Source organism: Cryptosporidium bovis (assembly GCF_009768925.1).
Source record: "Cryptosporidium bovis isolate 45015 chromosome Unknown contig_8, whole genome shotgun sequence".
NCBI lineage: Eukaryota > Apicomplexa > Conoidasida > Eucoccidiorida > Cryptosporidiidae > Cryptosporidium > Cryptosporidium bovis.
The window spans coordinates 602,371-621,330 of NW_027124998.1; the positions used below are offsets into that span (position 1 = coordinate 602,371).

The 18,960-nt window shown below is 32.7% G+C and overlaps 11 protein-coding genes across 11 annotated transcripts; 5 read left to right on the top strand and 6 right to left on the bottom strand.

Annotated features, from left to right (window-relative positions):
• Positions 1-131: 131 nt before the first annotated feature.
• FG379_003504 (Abd1p RNA guanine-methyltransferase (cap methyltransferase)) lies at positions 132-2,171 on the top strand (the record flags this gene model as incomplete). Its single annotated transcript, XM_067329133.1, has 1 exon — positions 132-2,171. One exon carries the CDS (start codon positions 132-134, stop codon positions 2,169-2,171), a length of 2,040 nt encoding a protein of 679 aa, XP_067185310.1.
• A 170-nt stretch (positions 2,172-2,341) lies between these two features.
• On the top strand, positions 2,342-4,732 carry FG379_003505 (DNA replication licensing factor MCM5 like AAA+ ATpase; the record flags this gene model as incomplete). The annotated part of the gene is made up of 1 exon (XM_067329134.1): positions 2,342-4,732. One exon carries the CDS (start codon positions 2,342-2,344, stop codon positions 4,730-4,732), a length of 2,391 nt encoding a protein of 796 aa, XP_067185311.1.
• Positions 4,733-4,805: 73 nt separating this feature from the next.
• FG379_003507 (uncharacterized protein) lies at positions 4,806-5,803 on the bottom strand (the record flags this gene model as incomplete). Its single annotated transcript, XM_067329136.1, has 2 exons — positions 4,806-5,737; positions 5,785-5,803. 2 exons carry the CDS (start codon positions 5,801-5,803, stop codon positions 4,806-4,808), a joined length of 951 nt encoding a protein of 316 aa, XP_067185313.1.
• Positions 5,804-6,209: 406 nt separating this feature from the next.
• Positions 6,210-7,820, bottom strand: FG379_003508 (delta-COP; the record flags this gene model as incomplete). The annotated part of the gene is made up of 1 exon (XM_067329137.1): positions 6,210-7,820. The coding sequence occupies one exon, from the start codon at positions 7,818-7,820 to the stop codon at positions 6,210-6,212; it is 1,611 nt and encodes a 536-aa protein (XP_067185314.1).
• A 397-nt stretch (positions 7,821-8,217) lies between these two features.
• On the top strand, positions 8,218-9,390 carry FG379_003509 (uncharacterized protein; the record flags this gene model as incomplete). The annotated part of the gene is made up of 1 exon (XM_067329138.1): positions 8,218-9,390. The coding sequence occupies one exon, from the start codon at positions 8,218-8,220 to the stop codon at positions 9,388-9,390; it is 1,173 nt and encodes a 390-aa protein (XP_067185315.1).
• A 27-nt stretch (positions 9,391-9,417) lies between these two features.
• Positions 9,418-10,509, bottom strand: FG379_003510 (uncharacterized protein; the record flags this gene model as incomplete). Its single annotated transcript, XM_067329139.1, has 1 exon — positions 9,418-10,509. One exon carries the CDS (start codon positions 10,507-10,509, stop codon positions 9,418-9,420), a length of 1,092 nt encoding a protein of 363 aa, XP_067185316.1.
• A 109-nt stretch (positions 10,510-10,618) lies between these two features.
• On the bottom strand, positions 10,619-11,128 carry FG379_003511 (uncharacterized protein; the record flags this gene model as incomplete). Its single annotated transcript, XM_067329140.1, has 1 exon — positions 10,619-11,128. One exon carries the CDS (start codon positions 11,126-11,128, stop codon positions 10,619-10,621), a length of 510 nt encoding a protein of 169 aa, XP_067185317.1.
• Positions 11,129-11,659: 531 nt separating this feature from the next.
• Positions 11,660-12,976, top strand: FG379_003512 (Low complexity witha potential C2C2 zinc ribbon; the record flags this gene model as incomplete). The annotated part of the gene is made up of 1 exon (XM_067329141.1): positions 11,660-12,976. The coding sequence occupies one exon, from the start codon at positions 11,660-11,662 to the stop codon at positions 12,974-12,976; it is 1,317 nt and encodes a 438-aa protein (XP_067185318.1).
• Positions 12,977-15,836: 2,860 nt separating this feature from the next.
• FG379_003513 (uncharacterized protein) lies at positions 15,837-16,490 on the bottom strand (the record flags this gene model as incomplete). The annotated part of the gene is made up of 1 exon (XM_067329142.1): positions 15,837-16,490. The coding sequence occupies one exon, from the start codon at positions 16,488-16,490 to the stop codon at positions 15,837-15,839; it is 654 nt and encodes a 217-aa protein (XP_067185319.1).
• A 385-nt stretch (positions 16,491-16,875) lies between these two features.
• FG379_003514 (cysteine-rich protein) lies at positions 16,876-17,496 on the top strand (the record flags this gene model as incomplete). Its single annotated transcript, XM_067329143.1, has 1 exon — positions 16,876-17,496. The coding sequence occupies one exon, from the start codon at positions 16,876-16,878 to the stop codon at positions 17,494-17,496; it is 621 nt and encodes a 206-aa protein (XP_067185320.1).
• A 155-nt stretch (positions 17,497-17,651) lies between these two features.
• Positions 17,652-18,941, bottom strand: FG379_003515 (rhomboid family membrane associated protease; the record flags this gene model as incomplete). The annotated part of the gene is made up of 1 exon (XM_067329144.1): positions 17,652-18,941. One exon carries the CDS (start codon positions 18,939-18,941, stop codon positions 17,652-17,654), a length of 1,290 nt encoding a protein of 429 aa, XP_067185321.1.
• Between the last annotated feature and the right edge of the window lie 19 nt (positions 18,942-18,960).

An 18,960-nucleotide genomic window follows, 5' to 3' on the forward strand; every position in this document is an offset into this window, starting at 1 on the left:
TTATAGAACTCTAAATACCTACAACTTTTAGCGTCTTGTAATTATGTATACCCGGCGCCGTACCTGAAAATTAGCTATATTTAGTTTAGAGGAAGCGGAGTAAATTTGATGCCGTTCGCTGATAATGTCAAATGTCACAACGTACAACAAAACTGCGTCTATTATCACTTGCAAGAAACTTGAGGATCGCAGATGTGGTTAGAAATTTCATTATACAATGCAATGATCACGAAAAACATGAAATAGTTGCCAAATTTGGTGAAGTGAAGGGTTTCTACTCAAAAATCAATATAAATCTACCAGTTGCATGTGATTGCATTCTTGAACATGGATCAAGTGACTACAAATTTGAAGAAAAGATAAGCAGGAAACAACAAAGCTATTTAATCGAAAGGTTAATAAAAGCGAATCGAGAATCATGGATATTAGACGAAAAGGTTGAAATCGACCAAATTTTTGAATATCGTTATCCTGACGAGTCTGTTTGCGTTATAAACGGAAATGAAAGAGAAGAATTTTATGAATTGAATTTGGGTGAGATCGTTGTTTATAGACCTAAATCTTCTATTCACTATAGTATTTCTGGGATCTCCAGATCACAAGTAAAAGAAGTTCATGGGCAAAAAATACCTGAAATAAAGTACAAAAAAAATATCACTAGGTGGTCTTTTCAGAGAAAATCAGGAAAAATGTATCCATTTTGGAATTTAAAGATAATTAATGTTATTAAATGTCACGAAAAAAAAAGAAACAGGGATGGACACAATGTTGTAGGAGACAGCGAGTTAAGCAAATCTAGTATAATGGGTAACAGATCAAGTGAATTGGATAGTGAGGAATCAAATGACGAAGGTGAAGATGAATTTTGGACAATAGCTTTAATTGGTGACAAAAATTTAATATCTAAGCACGTTGATTTGTTCAAAAGGGGATTGAACAATGGTCTTGATAGAATAACGAACGAGTTAATAAGCAATTCTTGTTTAATCGCTAAATACCTTGATGAATCTGCCTCGAACAATTTACTTCATGCTCCCTCATATTATTACCCAAATTATTTTGGGGATATAACAACTTCCGTTAAAGCACATTACAATAAAAAGAAGATTCAAAATGCAGAACTGTCAATTATTAGTGGTTTGAGAAAATATAATAATGAGATAAAAAGAGCTCTCATTGATTATTACTTTGACTTACAGTTAAGAGTGAGAAGTGGCAGTCCACTAAGTGTTTTAGACCTAGCATGCGGTCATGGTCAAGATATTCTTAAATATAGGGGGAAAAAACTCAGATGCTTAATTGGTATTGATATATCTGCAGAGGAGATTTCAGAGGCAAGACATCGCATTGCAAACTTCGGAAATTCAATAAACTTTCCAGTAGAGTATCACGTCGGAAACCTACTTTCCAGGGCATCATTTTCAAAAATATTAAAAAATTCAATGTTCGAGATCATTTCAATTCAACTTTCAATGCATTATATGCTAATAAACGAAGAAATATCAAGGGAATTTCTTGCCAACATCTCCAGGCACTTGAAACCAGGTGGTTTCTTCCTCGGATCAACTATTTCGTGCGATAAAGTGTTCTTTTCTATAAAGAATGGTTCGAGGAAAATCGATTATGATGAAAATACTGATAATTTCGATGAGCAAGGCAATTCGGGACCAAAAAATGTTGTTAAATATGTTAGTGGTAATTCCATTTACAAGATTTATGTTGAAGAAAATGTCTGGAAAAGGTATTTTTCAAACGAAGTTGAAACAGAAGAAGGGCTTAGAAACTTCAGAACTGATTGGGAAAATAAATATGATTTTTGGTTGATCGAACATATTAATCAATACGAATATGTTGTTCCCTGGGACTCCTTTTGTAAGTTGGCCTCTGAAGTGGGGCTCGAGCTCATGAAGCATTCAGACTTTCCTGAATTCATGCACTACATTTCTGAAAACTTCCCAAACCTCAGACTTTCCAGTTGGATAAATAATCCTAGACATTCCTCTTCAATGACACCAGACGAGAATGAAGTTTTTAGTCTCTATTGTATTTTCGTATTCCGCAAGACTGAAGAGAGTAACAAGCCCAATAATATGATACATAAACTTATGAACAAAGTGGATATCGGCGTAGATAGTTTAAAAACAGGAATTAAAATTAGCAGGAAGAACTGAACTAGGTTGCAGCTATTTCAACTATTTGTTGTGGCGCTCTATTCCCCACATTCAATTTTATTAAATTATCTGCTTGCAACCTTGTTCACTAGAGCATTAGAAATATTAGCTACTTGTTACTTTTTTTTATCCTTATATAATTATACTGTTCGGTTTTCGTATCAATTAACATGAATAATACTATTGGAACAGTTTTTTATGGGTACCCTTCGATTGAGCAGGAAACTAACGATTGGAATGATGAAAATCAAGATGAGCAAGTGGGGTTGCTTTCAGTTGATGAATGTAAAAACAGATTCATCAATTTTATTAGAAACTTCAACCAAAATGGTGAATTCATTTACAGAGAAAGGTTGATCAATTGTATATCAATAGGTGAAAACTCACTTAAGTTAGAGCTACATCACCTTTTCATAGAAGAAATAACCGGTTCTGAAGTTGGTGGGATGAGTGCTGAGAGTTCTAGCTCACTTAGAAATCATTTAAATAATAATGAAAGTGATAGTGAGTCCCTTATGCAACATTCGGGTTCTACTACCAAGACATCAGGATTAATTAAATGTTTCAAGAAAGCACCTTTAAGATATATACCTTCATGCGAGTATGCGTTAAAATTAGTATATTTAGATCTTATTGGAAAGGCTAAAAAAAATATTTCTGAAGAAGAAATTAACAATCTTGTCCCAGACATACAACTACAAATAATATCAAACCTAGAACCAACATTAATAAGGGACTTGAAAAGTAATTTAATGGAGAAACTAGTAACTGTTCCAGGAATCGTAATTCAAGCGTCTAAACCAAATAAAAAAGCTTCTAAATTAAGAATTATCTGTAGGCAGTGTAAAGGTGTTAGAACTTTGAACATTCCATCCTGGAGACAAGGAATTCTCCTTCCAAGAGTTTGCAACACTATTCCACTGGGTGATGCTCAGAAATGTCCATTAGATCCTTACCATATATTGTGTGATGAGTCGGAATATATTGATATTCAAAATATGAAATTCCAGGAACTCCCTGAACATGTACCAACCGGTGATATACCGCGTCATGTTTCACTTCATCTAACCAGGAACTTAATCGATAAGGTAATTCCCGGAAATAGACTATATGTTGTTGGAATTTTATCTTCCTTCGATAGAGAAACTTCGAATTCCGGAAAGAATGGCAAGGGTAGTTCTCTAAGAACGTCATATTTGTATGTTCTCGGTGTAATGGATTATGGCAATTCACAGAAACTCGATAATATCAACATGATTACAAGAGATAGTTCTTTATTCAATCACTATAATGAAATTGAAGAATTTAGACGTTTAGCTTCACTTCCAAATATACATGATATGATAACATTCAGTATTGCGCCTGCAATTTATGGGAATGAAACTATAAAACGAGCAGTGTCCTGCTTACTTTTCAGTGGAAGTTCAAAGTTGTTGCCTGATGGTAATAGAATAAGGGGTGACTTAAATATCCTTTTACTGGGGGATCCTTCCACTGCCAAGTCACAGCTTCTGAAGTTCGTTGAACGAGTTGCGCCAGTATGTATTTATACCTCTGGTAAAGGTAGTAGTGCTGCAGGGTTAACCGCAGCAATTGTAAAAGACCATACAAGTGGTGTATATGCATTAGAGGGAGGAGCAATGGTTCTTGCGGATGGAGGGGTTGTTTGCATAGATGAATTTGATAAGATGAGAGACGATGATCGTGTTGCAATTCATGAGGCAATGGAACAACAAACAATAAGTATTGCGAAGGCAGGTATTACGACTGTTTTGAAGGCACAATGCTCTATATTAGCCGCAGCAAATCCATCGTTTGGCTCATACGATGATACCAAGGATTTAGCCCAGCAACACGAATTTGAGTCTACCATACTGTCAAGATTTGACCTTATTTTTTTGCTTAAGGATGAAAAAAATACTGAACGGGACAAAAAAATTGCATCTCACATTGTGGATTTACATTCAGGGTATAACGTTAAAATTGATGATAGTCCTGAACAACAAAATTCTTTTCTAAAGCTCGAAACTTTACAAAGGTATATAAGCTATTGCCGTGAAAACATTCATCCTAGACTTTCTCCCGATGCGGCAGTGATACTGGAAAATTTTTACGTCCAAATAAGGGAGGAAAACCGCAGCGAATCATTACCAAATAAGAATTCGAGGCCGAGAGAAAGAATACCAATTACTGTCAGGCAATTAGAGGCGATAACTAGGATTGCTGAGAGCTTTGCAAAGATGGAAATGTTAAACGTCGCTTCTGAGAAGCACGTAAATATGGCTATAAATTTGTTTACTAATGCAACAATTGAAGCAATAAGATCAAATATTCTTCTAGTTGACAATTTTTCGCCTCATGAACAATCAGCGATCATAGATGCGGAGACAGCCATAAAAAACAGATTACCTTTGAGAGCCAGAGCAGGAAAGAGTACAATAATAAAGGATTTAGTATTAGTAGGTTACGACCCATATTTCTTAGCTAAGGCGATGAAAATACTTATCCAGAAGGGTGACCTAATTGAAAGATCTGACTTCTCAGTAGTAAGGGCCGGATAGGTTTAGTTGACAATGAAATATTTGACACCAAACACTTTTTTTCTACCTTAATTTAAAGTTTTTATTTCGAGAACTAGTTTCTTTCCTCATTTTGATGATCTGATGTTTCTTCCGGCTCGTCATCAGACAGTTTTAATGTTTCTATATTGTATTCCGGTCCTTTAAATGGCTTCATTGATTCATTTGAAGAACATGTTATTTGGATCGGCAGGATATCGTGCAAGGTGTCGAAACCTTGGTAAGATGGATAGTAGATATGACTCTCAGTTGCACCCAGAGCGTTAATTGTGTTAAACTCCTCAATCTGAATTCTTCTTGCAAGTTCTTCATCTGTTAAATATCCACTATTTTGAATCCCTCCATTTCTATCTGAAGTATTAATAGCATTATTTTGTTGGACGCCACTATTCGGTCCATTTGCGTCAATATGTGAACATCTAGATGACCTTGAATTTCGATGTGTGTTTTGAGATTTGTTTGAACGACTAACAATTGAGGTCGTCCATGTTTTTATTGAATTGAAAATTCCGGGACTTTGTCGCAAATTTTTTGTCTTTCTTGTTCTTTCCGCATTATTTGAATCTCTCTCTATGCCTTCAGAATCCAAGTTGGGGGCATTAATCCGGCTATTTATCGTTTCTGAGGCCAAATTGATACTACAATTGTTATTTTGTTCTATCAAATTTGTTGTTGTGCTCACAGGCTGCTGATTATCGAGCAAATTCAAATTATTTCCATTAGAATATCCACAAAGACAAGAACTTGAACCTTGATCTACATTGCAAATAGATGAATGTGACTTTTTTGAATTTTCAAAGGAGTTTATCCCTCTTACTCTATCATTAGAGCAATCTTCTGTTGATATAGCATTAGTCTTCACACCCTCCTTATTTGACTCATGGTTTTTTTTTGCAATAGAGTTATTTTTATATCTAAGGTATCTCTGTTTCTCTCTTTCTCTGTATTCTAATATCGATAGTTGTATAATTTCATCCAAATTTTCATCTAATTAGTGAAGTTTGTTTGCATTAGAAGTGTGTTATATAACTTACTATTAGTATTTCCTTCCATTTCTCAATTCTATAAATAAATAAATGAACTTATTACAAATAAAAACCCATATTGAGATTCGGTTAGATTTAAATGCTCATTTATTCGAAATATTAGTTAAAAATATAACACAATATATACATGTATATACAACGCTAATGATTGATTGTTTTCAGTCCATCTACCGAACAAATATTTACATGTTATTACTTAAGCAATCACCACTAATAACCCATGTCTACAATGGCGGTAATATTGCTTAACTACAAAACTCGGAAAAAAATTTAGAAAAATTGTACGAGTAAGGAAAAATTATTATTAAAATAATAGTATAAATACTAGTTTCGTGTTCATTATCCGTGATTTTTGCTTCAACTTAACAAGTTTCATTCGCCTAGTTCATGGAGAAATGACAGTTTTTTCTGAATTATTTAGTTACTGCCACCTTGAACATTGCACTAGTGCATTTTGGTTTTGTAACTTTATTGTTTTTTTTAACCTCCAAATCGCATAATACCTTCTCAGAAAATAAGCTAAGATCTATAGGTAAGAAATTCGATTCTTCAGAAGTAAATTCAAGCGTAGCAACTTCACCTGGATCCAATTTTGTTATACTCCAAAAATAGGATCCATTTTTCATATCAAAATTTCCTGTGCTGATTTGTTTAACTGAAGCATTATCTATAGGAATGTGAACATTTATCTCAAAAATAGTTTGCAAGGACTCAATTTCTATTGCAATGCTAATGGTTCCATCAGTGGCGCCAAGAGGCCAGCAACTGAAAGAAAAGGGAAGTTCGAAACGAGAATCTGTATTTGGGATTAATCTCCATTTAACAAGAGGTATTGGAGTTTTCTTTGGTAGGGAGCTTTTCAGACCTTCTTTAAGCGCTAAGGTACCGTTTTTCTGGTACTTCTCCTTTGAAAGGTTTGGATGAGTCCTAAACTGAAACCTCCTATCTTCAATAATTGAATATTCGGGAAACTCGTCGTTCTCTATAGTTATCTGAAATGTTCCCTGAATGTCCAACTTTGATTGAATTTCTCCATCACTGCTAAGTATAAATTCAACCTTTTCTTCGACAATGGAATATAAATCTTCGTCAAGGCTTGTGGATTTAAGCGGATAATTTTTTATGTCTGTTTTTTTTCCAGAGTCACTCAATCCCAAATTGCCAATTGTGGACGCAGATTCAGATATCAATTCAACGGGTTTCTTCTTCCCAATGTACATACCTTTTGAGGGAGCATTAAATGAGTGTGTATTGTCTGTTGTAGAGCTATTGAGTGTAAATTGCATGTTTTTTGTGACTGAAGAGTCTAATTTAACATTGGAATTTAGCTTGTCGTTGATTATTAGTTTGTTAGAACTAATGCCGACTGACTGAGCAAATTTTCCAACGCCGACAGACTCCGCAAAAGCAGCAATGCCGGAAAGAGAAGACTTGACAATATTGTTGTTATTCATTTGAATCAAGCTGTTTACAGAGTTGTTATAAGATTCATGTACGCTTCTTTCCTTGTCTAGTTTATTTGCTATATGTCTTCTGCGTTCTTTTTCTTCATTTTCTTTGTTTTGTCTTATCATTTTGTGTAATTTTTCTTCCTGAGACTCCATTTCAAGTGATATTTTTATTTGACTGAGGTTTACTGACTCTTTGTAACCAAATGAAATGATCTCATCAAATGCAAAAATAATGTCAAAGCAATTAGTTGCAATCAATTCTTCAGTCAATGGTGGAGGGTTATCACAACAATCATATAAAACTTGACAGAAAAGTCTTAAGGTATCCATGTCTTCAATTATGTTTGAATTCAAGGGAGTCATCAAAATCAAGTAAATGCTGTCGAGGGCTTGATATACATACCTAACATTTTCAAGCTCGATAAATGTATATTCATTACTCAAACAGAACTGTTCAATTCTCTTCATAAATGTATTTAAATACCCTTCTATATCGCCCCTACTCATTTCAACAAACTGTCTTGAAACAAGTATTCTCTTATTTGTTACGATTGATGCCGAATAAATAACCATTATGATTTTAAAACAAAAAACTAAAATCAACTTTATTTTCTTTGCTAGTAAGTTTCAAAATCTCTGATTGCTTTCGAAAGGCACAAATTGTTTGTTTAATTTAGACCTCCGATATTTTGAGGGTTTTATTGGCACACTCATTTTCGCGCAAATCCACTTTAATAATAGTGTTTCGTGGAATCATTGCGTAGGCCAAAAATAAATGTAAACTATTGTGTCAAAAACTGAGAAAATTTTGCAATTTAGAAATGGTGTGACTCAATGTTACACTTAATATAAATGAAACACGAAAGACCAAATAAATAGCCTCGGTTTTATCTTTAGGTAACAAATATGTACATAAAACTAATTACTGAATTTTCTTAATCTTCAAATTGCCCTTATTTATCAATAAGATATGAAATTCGAAGAGTTAAATAACACGAATGTTTTTATTGATGGAGTCTTTGACTTTGTACACGCAGGACACTTCAATGCTTTGAGGCAGGCAAAGCAATTTGGGAAAAAACTAATTGTTGGAATAAATTCAGATGAAGAATGTTTTAGTTCCAAGGGTTGTTATCCTATATACAATCAATATGAGCGTGGTGAGTTAATTGGAAGTTGTAAATGGGTTGATGACGTAATTATTGGAACTCCGTATACTGTTAGTGAGAGCTTGCTTGATAAAATTGGATGTAAATTTGTTGCACATGGAGATGATCCTGTAACGTGTTCAGACGGGTCAGACCCATATAGAGAGCCAAGAGCTTCTGGTAGACTTAAAATATTTCACAGAACTGAGGGTGTAAGTACCACTTCTGTAGTTACTCGAGTTTTTCTTGCACTTGGTATTGGGATCGAGAATATACTTCCGAATAAAGAATCAGACGACGAAATTACTGCAAGCCTTGAAACAATTTATAGCACTGATGGAACCAAGCCTGATGAATTCTTAGATTTCGGCTTCTCACCATACCAGAGCTTAATTACTGCGAGTAGAGTATTAAGTTTTTCTGATGGAATTACTGGGATTGAGAACTTCAACCGTAGAGATAATGTTGTCGTCTATATTGACGGAAGTTTTGACATATTTCATATTGGTCATCTAAGAATGTTTGAAAGTGCAAAAAAAAAATTTGGTGGTCGCCTATTAATAGGTTTATACGACGATAACACATCCAAAAGAATATATGGGAATACATTCCCAATATTAAAGATGATGGACAGAGCACTTACTTTGTTATCTATCCGTATTGTTGATGATCTCATTTTTGGTGCCCCAATGAAAATATCTAGCGTTTTAATTGAGACTTATGGAATAACTCACGTTATATCATGCAAATCAATTGAAAATCTCCTTAGTTTTGACCATCTCAATTCAAAAACAGATGTTGAATATTTCGAAAAACTCGAGAACTTCTGTTACGAAATACCAAAAAAAATGGGAATTTTCCACGTAATCCCAAATTCCGACTCTAAGTTCTACTCCAACAAAAAGATCTTATCACGCCTCGTTCTTAACAAGGAGAAGATATTGGAAAATATCTGCAAGAAATGGTCAAAGGAAATAAGTTTTTACGGAGATTAATAAATTTATTGTTCTACTTCTATTTAATTAATATACATAGTGATCATAAATATAGTACCCTTCATTTATTAATTGGTACTCTGTCAACTCGATACAACAATTACATTCACAAATAAAGTTCAACTCATTTTTGTAAATAATTGGAATAAAAACTGCTACAGATAGACCTTGGTTTTCGCCCAATCCTTCGTTCATCATTACTTGACATGATGCAGATTGCTCGCAGATCTCACAACAGTCGTGTTTTAAACAACTATCATTCAGTAATTTTTGTTCTTGTCCCTTAACATTCATTTCTACTACTTTGTGTGTACTTCTGATATCCTTTCTTACTCCACCTGATTGTTTGTTACTGAACCTATCCGCCGAGTTGTTGTCTATATGTCTGTTACTCGTATTCAAGCAATTGTTCTTGCTTTCGCAGATACTTGTTTCACAAGGGCTGGTTTCAGGTGCATTGCGTGCCGGCAGAACTCCATTTCCTTCCATAACTACTTCGTGATCAAGTCCGGCACAAGCATACAATAATGAACCTGATCTTACCTCATTCTTTGATTGTTTGGCCTTAATAGATGTACTTGAAAATTCTGAGTAATTCGACAGCCCCGAAACAGTTCTTGAAGTTAAACTATCCGAATTAGAAGCTGAGCTTGATTCACTAATCAAACTTTCAGAAGAGCTTTTAGAAATACCTTCACTATCAAAATTTTGGAAGTTACTAACTCTATCTTGAATTGAAATTAAATCCTCTTCTTCCGATTTAGACTCCTTGTAAGAAAAAATATCAATGGATTTTTTATCACTTAAGTTATTACTTTCTAAAGTGCCAATATCAGAATAACGGTTAATTTTCGAAACTTCACTCCCTTCCCCAGCCATATCACTTGAAAGACCCATTTTAAAGTCTTCATTTTCAATAGTATTACCATTATTAGTTTTCACTAATTTCATTGGTTCTTCATATTCCAATGAAAGTGATTTGTCAATCTTTTTAGTTTTAAGTGTACCAAAACCTTTCTTTAAATCCTTAATTCTATTGTTTAAAGTTAAATTTTCAGAGTTCTTTCTATACTTATCTTTTATACGTGAGAATATTGACAATGAGCTTTTACTTTTCATCTCCATCCAAAAAAATCTCTTAAATTTTTTTTCAAAAAAATAAAATAAAAAATTAGCATCATTTTAGTAAAAATCCAAGGTCAATCCCGTACGTTCGGTTTACAGAAAACTAGTACTTATTTTTCTTCTCCATGGAACTGCCACGCAAAATATTTTGCAAAAAAGATATCTGATCATCAAAATATTGATTTAAACACCCGTTATTATCATTTATTACAATAATACCATCAATTGAAGAAATGCATTTCTCATTTTCAACTTTCATATTATGAGGTAATACTGTTTTAACCGAAATTTTGCAGCGACTACCTATTTCACACCCCTCATTAATTCTGCTATTTATTTCAAATGAATTATTATTACCTATAACTCGTGGATTTAAAACTTGACTTCCAACGTGGAACCAATTTTCATCCCCAATAATCAACTTTTCATCCGTTGTATTCACAATTTTTACTAACTCCTCAACAATATTTTTCCTCCCTAATACTATGCCCTTTTTCCCTCCATCTATAATGGCCCCTGGGTTAACAATACAACCCTCGCCCAAGACTACATCACCCTTGATATTTGACCCGTGACAAACTATAACGTTCCCTGTGTATTCATATGTATCCATGTTGTTATATAAACAAATAAATAAATTTGCCGAAGGTTATAACCGGCAAACAAATCATTTGTTATTACCATTTACTCACATGCGAAGAGGGGTAAAAAATAATACACCAAAAAATTTGTAATGAGCTTCTAATTCACATTTTATGAAGCTAATATACCACCCGTTAATACACTTGTTGATTTTAATTAAACTAACTTATTCAAATTCGGCAATAATAATCCTCGAAGTAGTCAGTCATCCGTTAAATAATTATGGTCATTTCAATGATATGCGTACAACCATTAATAGATCTTTATGTGGATCAAGTCTAATAAAATAATATATACTCTTATCACGGCTTCTGAATTTGAATAAATTGCCAACACGGGATAATGATTGGATCCAGGGCGTGATCTTATAAATTCTTTGTTGTGAATTAACTTGAAACTTCTTTTTACACAGAAAATAGAATATGACAAAAATAAGTATAATTTCATCTAAATCTTTAAGCATTGTTAAGACTTGAATACTTTTAATATATGGATAGTGTTCATGAAAGAAACAATAAGTGAAATTGAGAACATTTCAATAAACAACAAAAATACAGATGAATTTGATAAAGAAAAGGAGAATACCGAAGAAAACAAGAGGAAGAATGAGAATTTATGTTCGGAAATAACAAGCGATTGTAATCCACAAACACCAGAAAGGTTGGATTCAAAAAATATAAATAAGCAATGCATTCTGTGCAGGGATTATACCAGTCCCATATGTACAGACTGTAAGCAAAAATCAAAGGTATCTACATTGAGAAAAAGCAACGAAAATGGGAGAATTGTTCCAAATGGTAAGGTGAAAGCACTTGCAAAACAGTTTGAATGCACCTTACCTGAAATAAAGAATGATTCATTTTTTTTTTCTTATTCTAAGGATGTTACAACCACTGAAGAATTTAGCAATTACCTTATGAATAAAGTTACTCATAAAGGGATGGGTAATACCGTAAATGAAAGCTATCGAGATTCAATAGATTCAGAAAATGATCAAAACTCCCCGAGTAATATTTCAGCAAGTTCTACTTCATCATCCTTATCAAAAAATAGAATCACCTCAATTAAAGATCCAGAAGTTTGTGGTTTGATAAATCCCATTGAGGCAATAATTAACTCATCGAATAATTTACCATTCGTTGAACTAAGAGATTGTTCCATGACAGAAGTAACTAAGGGCATTAGAAGTAAATTAGAATCTAATGTTATTACCTCAGAAAATACAGGTTTTGAGAATATAAATGAAGCTGAAAACAATATCATTCTTGCATTTGAATCCCTAAACCATTTGGAACAGAGGGTGTTGTTAATTAGTTGGATAACCACATCACTATACTCAAAAGGAGCGAATTCAAATAATTCAGAAACTGATAAAGAAATCAGAAAATTACTTAGGGAATTAGTCGAGGACTTGGAATATAGAAATATTAACGAACCTAATAGGCGTACTCAAGATATTGGCATTGAATCTCATTCTGAAATGGACCAAATCTCTATCCCACAAGAAAAAAGACAAACTTCGACCAACCCCAACTTACTTAAATTCAAAAGTTCTATCCCATTGACTGGCTATGTTAAAACTAGGAGTTATCCTAATTTTCTCATGAGTATTGGAATACCAGAGGACGAAGAAATAGAGGAAAAATATATAGATGAATTCATCTCCAGAACTAGGTCTAGAAATGAGGCTGAAGCAGAGTCTCTGATTATAGATGAAAGTGAACTCAGTCCAAAATCCGAAATAACTTTCTTTGATGGCTTCGAAGATGAAAACTCCATAACTAAAATTGGAAATAACTTTTTTGGTTTCTTTAAATAAATAACTTTAGATATAATTTTTTTCTATATTAATATACTTTATTTATTCCACCTTAGACTTCACACAAATTTATCTATTGTTTGAGTACCGGATCGAATATTCTCTGAAATTAAAAATATCCACTAAAGTCATCTCGCATTAATATTCTTATGAATTGGTCTCAATATATTCTAAATCGGATTAATTTTCTTCTAATATAGAAAGAAAAGGGATCCTAAGTTTCATACTCTCGGTATAATCAATTTAAATCACCTTGATTTAAAGGGTTACCTTTCTTTAAACAAAATTTTAAATCCTTAATTTCTGCATTATGGAAATTTAATTGTTCAATGTTAAAAGTTTTCACCAGAGCGAAAGCATCCCATGAGCAAGGCTCCAATGTAACAATCGAATAGTGCGAAAAATTCAGATTACTTTAGAGATGAATTTATACAAATTGTAAAATTATGATAAAATATTTCATTAATTTTTGTTGACAACTTTCACCATTTGTTGAACTTATAACGTCTAAGAAAAAAAGCAAGGTCAATAGAACACAACAAGTTTATTCACGTGACTTATTAGAATATTTATATTAGATACTATAATTGTCATTTTTGTAGTTGGGTTTTATTTAAAATTTAAATCAAGTTTCTCGTGCAAACAAATTATTTATGAGTAACCACTTTGGAAATGTGACTATCACTGTGGTATTTTTGTACTATTTCATGTAAAGAACACCCCTAAGATTAGAAATTTTTACACCTAATTTCAATATTAAATTATATGATTTTTGGTATCTACATTAAATGTACTTAACCAAAGGCCTATGAATCCAGTTCATTTGTTTAATCTGTAAAAATTAATCTTTCCACAATATCTATATTAAAGGTGTAATAAATAAGTTATAACCACATTCTTAACAAAAATTCACCCATTACTTGACTTCCATAGTTAAAATCGTCCTTTTCGAGTGCATGTGTGGAATCAAACCATCTTATATTTCTTATTGTTCATCCTAAAATAAAGTTAAGTCTTTTTTTTTGTAAATACTGTTGAGTTTTATTTGCTCAACTTAGGGTCTAATAACTAATACTATTTTCAGTAAAAACAAGAAATCTTACCTATAAAAAACTAAAGCTAACACTGTAGAAATAAATCTATATTTATCTTGTTTATTAAACCGCGATATTAAAATTCTGACTTTTTTTTTCCAATCTGACTTAGGAGACGATTTCAAGAATTCTAATATATAATTAATAGTTTTTGTTAAGAACAATTTCCAGCCTTTATTTCTCAAGATACAGGGCTCATTTCCTCTTAAACCCTAGATTCTAATCTTTAATTTTCGTTAACAAGAACCTGTTATAGTCAATTGTTTGAATGATTAAAGAACATACTTCAATTCGTGTGATGTCTCAGAGCTCATTTCTTTACAAATATTTTCACCAAATTCTGATACTAATGTTCAAAAGAACTATTATTTTGATGTTCACGCCGATCAAAATTAACATGTTTCCAAAAGTATAAATTGGACTGTTTTTTGATTCACCAATCCATGAAATTGGGAATTTCATATCAATTATTTCTGGTTTCAAATAGCCACTAAAAAAATTATTCATTTCTATGCAAAGAGATATTTTCCAGATTTAAAATCGTTTGGAGAGAAATTAGTATTTACTTCAAATACCTCATAAATTTCCTAGTTGATAATCTTATCCTCAATATCAACAATCCTTGCTACCCTTCTAAAATTCGGTATTATTTTGCACCTTTTTAGTAAATTCACACTTCCTAACCATAAAAATGATATTCATTGAAATTTCGATTTTTTAATACTTTGTAAATTTGTGTATTATCATTTGTAAATAAGATCATAGTTGAGCCCATAAATTTTTCATTACTTTCAATATCAATCAATTTAAATGACGAAGGTTTTTAATTTTCTAATATAATAAAATATATATATCAACTTATTTCGAGAACTATAAGCAATCCCTTTATTGCTACTCAGTATATCAACCCATATTATGATCGCAGTGACCATGTATTGGGTGATGCATATAATATATTATAAACTACAAAAAACAAATAAAACTTAAGAATAATACCAGAATATATTAATATCGAATTTATCCATCTTGTGATTTGCACTTTTTTGAATATTGATTTAATTAACGAAACTCACTTATTGGTAGATGTCTCATGTTATTATTTATTCTGAAATTCCTTTGAAAGAAATAATTTGATATTTTTAAGTGCAAAAAAATTATAAATTAAGTGGTATTGTTCATTTTATACTTAAAATTTTTTATAGGCTTGTATAATTGCAAAAACAGTACCTCGAATCAATAGGAAAGACACCCCAAAAGGATCCAAGTCGAAGATGTTTAGTACTAACATCAAAGTTGTTAAACGTTTTCATTATAAATGTTACATGACGTAAATAATAAACAATTCAGAGCGAAAAGTAAGTTATTTTAGGCTTATAAATCATTGTACTTTTTGAATTGGTTTAATCACTAGGACACAATGTTAACTAAAAAATTTCGTTACCGTAGATTTTGGATATAAATATATTCCAGATTCTCACTTGTATTACAATTATCACCGTAATATTGAAAACAACATCAACATCAAAATAATTCTCTTTTTCACATATATTCAAGTGGATTAATAAGTATATTGCATAAGGTATAATTTAAAAAAAGGTCTCAGAAAGTGAAAGGTGCAAACAAATAGATTGAAAAATGCGATTAACAAATAGAAAATTCAATAAAATGAACATTTTGCCAACATTAGGACAATATATATATCTAATTAATTTATTAATACATATAAATATAACTTTAAATAAATATAATTTGAAAAATTGAACAAATTAATCTGTATCTCCTTCAAAGTCATCACTCTCTTCTGAACTACAATTAAACTTGTTTTTAATACATGTTTTCATTTTTGACTTTGTAGTGCAAGCAAAAAATAATATTCTCTGCATTTTAGTATCGTAGAAAAAGTAATCAAATGAAAAAAGGCAACCATCATCAGAAAAGGGGCCTAATTCATCATTTCCCATTAACCTGTAGGAATATATTTCCGTATTTTCTATTTCTACAGCATCTCTTATATTCTCCCAAAGCTCAACTAAAAAACTTGGATAGATTCTTTCAACAACACTTGATAGGTGATAATTAATGTTATTATATACATTTGAAAAATTCTTTTCTTTGAAAATATTGTCTGGTTTTATTATACTAAACTCATAGTCCGGAAAACATTGGTTCATGGTACTGATCAAATTTACCAGAAGCTCACGGACATCCTGTCGCTGTACAGGTCCGATTGGTGAATTCGAAATCCATTGAGGCGAGGCACACACCTCGCGATCAACTCTTTCACTTAAGTCGCACTCTTCCCTCATTTTTTCTGAACAAGTAAAAAGTTCAAGTCTTCCATTTAAAATTCTGTCGCCTACATCTAAGTTATTTAAGATTACAGATAATCGGTTTAATCCAGAATGCTCCAAGAATCGCATCTTGATATTTTGTATGTGAAAATATTTTCATATTTGTAATTTTACATCCACGCTTCCTATACTTCCTCGTTGAAACAAATCTTGATCCTACCAATCTGGGCCGCTACCGCCAATTATTGAATAAATAATTTGCGAACTCACCTATTTGTATAAATGTGTAATTCGGCCATCTGCAATTTTTGTAATGTGCGACACGAAATTTTCAAATTTTTTTTTCAAATTTTCATCCCGCTATTTATCCCTCCTATTTTGAAGTGGAGATTGTATGGCAAGTAAATAATTATATAACAGTAGAATATTAATTCGTAGTTCATTATTATTTCTTCATTTGATATATTTCAACAATTAAATAGATTCAAAGAAGAATTAATATTTTCTTATAATAATGACATCAAGTAGTGCGTGCCCAGCTTCGAACATGAATGACAATTCTAATGCATTAGTTACTTCGAGCTGCAAAACTGCGGAGTGTCACTGCGAAGGAAGTGGCGTTGTTATAACACAATCTTCCACCCCAAATGTTACTCAAAAATGCTACATTACTAATTCAGGGTGTCATGAAGCTGTAGTTACAACGACAACCCAAGAAGTTAGAAGGCATAAATGTCCACCTAAAGTTCAGAAGATACACGAACATCTCAGCACACCTCAAAATCACAATTGTTCACATCAGATTAACAATAGTTCATGCAATTCTATTCCTATGAATTGTTATGGATGTAACACTTGTACTGGATATAGGAATATATGTTGTGGTAAATCTGGTGTCTGCTTCCGCAGTCAGTCCCAGAACTATCAGTCAACTTGTAATAGATGTCACCATTATTGCAACTGTTCTTGTTGCTGTTGTTCATCATCTACCGTGCAGACTACGCTATATCCTGTATTTATGACATATCCCTTCGGTCAAGGAAAGAATATCGAAGTTCCTTACACCTATTTTTCACAACCGCAAAGTATTCCGCCTCGCCACCCCTTGACAGAGGGAGTTCAGTATCAATATTAACTATAAAATTAAAATAATGGAAAAAAGCAATAGGTTAACCTTATCTCTAATTTGATTAATATCGATCTAATTCAGTTCGTTTCTAGCTACTTTCCTGTCTAACAACCCTTCTCTTTACTAGAAACTCTAGAACCAATCGAATGGGTTGGTTCTGGCTAGTTATCAGCGACGGAGTTGCCGCAACTACTTATCCAAGTTGGTGAGCTGGAGCACCAAAATACCCCTTCTGATGAATTACAACAACTACACGCTTGAATTCCAGAAAATGACAAATGCCCCAATGCAGGATTGAATCTGGTGTAGAAAGGTTTGTATAACAAAAATAGGAAACCAAGAGTCAGAATCGAAGCCAATAATAGGAATGAAATGACTCTAATGGTTTGCAAACCCCCACTGCATGCACAGTTAATAGGGATGATACGTTGATAGAAATATGAGTGTTTATTTCTTCCATCATCTGAGTTAGAATCTATTTTAGATCCAGAGTATCTAACTGATTCTTGAATGCTACCTTTTTCAACGTCTGATACCTTATTTGATTTTGATCTGCGTGAATGTGATCTCGGAAAAGATTCCATGCTTGAAAATGACCAGAGTAGTCCTGCGACAAAGCCACCAATGTGTGCCCAGTTATCAGTATTCGGCATGAAACTCAACGAAATTCCAACCAGTGATGCTAGGCATACAAACAGCACATAAAGAAATTGCCAGCCTGAGTTTCTCCAGTTCTCAAGGAGAAGAACAATTATTCCAGCTAAGAGAGCAAAAAAACATGCAGAAGACCCTGCAGAAATCGAACACGGATCCAAAACCGCAGAAGCCAAATTACCTGAAAGACCACCTATAAAATACAATATTACATACCTCCATATAACCCAACGAGTTTCAAGAATTATCCCGAGAATAACCTGACTAGAAAGATTAATTAACAAATGTATAAATCCAGTATGCAACCAAAATGACCAAAATAGGCGAGTAATTTGACCATTTCTTATTAAATTGGTATCAAGTGCGCCCATATCAAACACGACTTGTGATGGAGGCCCAAATAAATAACCATTTTCAAGACTTAAGATTGAATATCCATTTGTAAGGTTACTAAACACCAATTCCTGTAAAAACACAAAAATAATACTTGATGCTAAAAATGTAGTAGCTAGGTAAGATATCCTAATATTTTTTAATCCGGGGGCACCACCAACACAACAGAACATAGTGACTATTAGAGAGTTATTTTTTGAATTTTTGTCATTCGATATCCTAGGTTTATCGGAGCAGCTAGAGTAACTCTGCTCCTGGATTGAAACATTTGCATTTGAATTGCTCACGACTCTCTTAGAATCATCACTATTCAATACGAAGTCTGTAGATTTTTCCTGGCCATGTATTTGACCCTCTCCTAAACTTATTTGACCACCTGATGACATTTCTACTTGATGCATCATATCAAAAGTTTTATTTAAA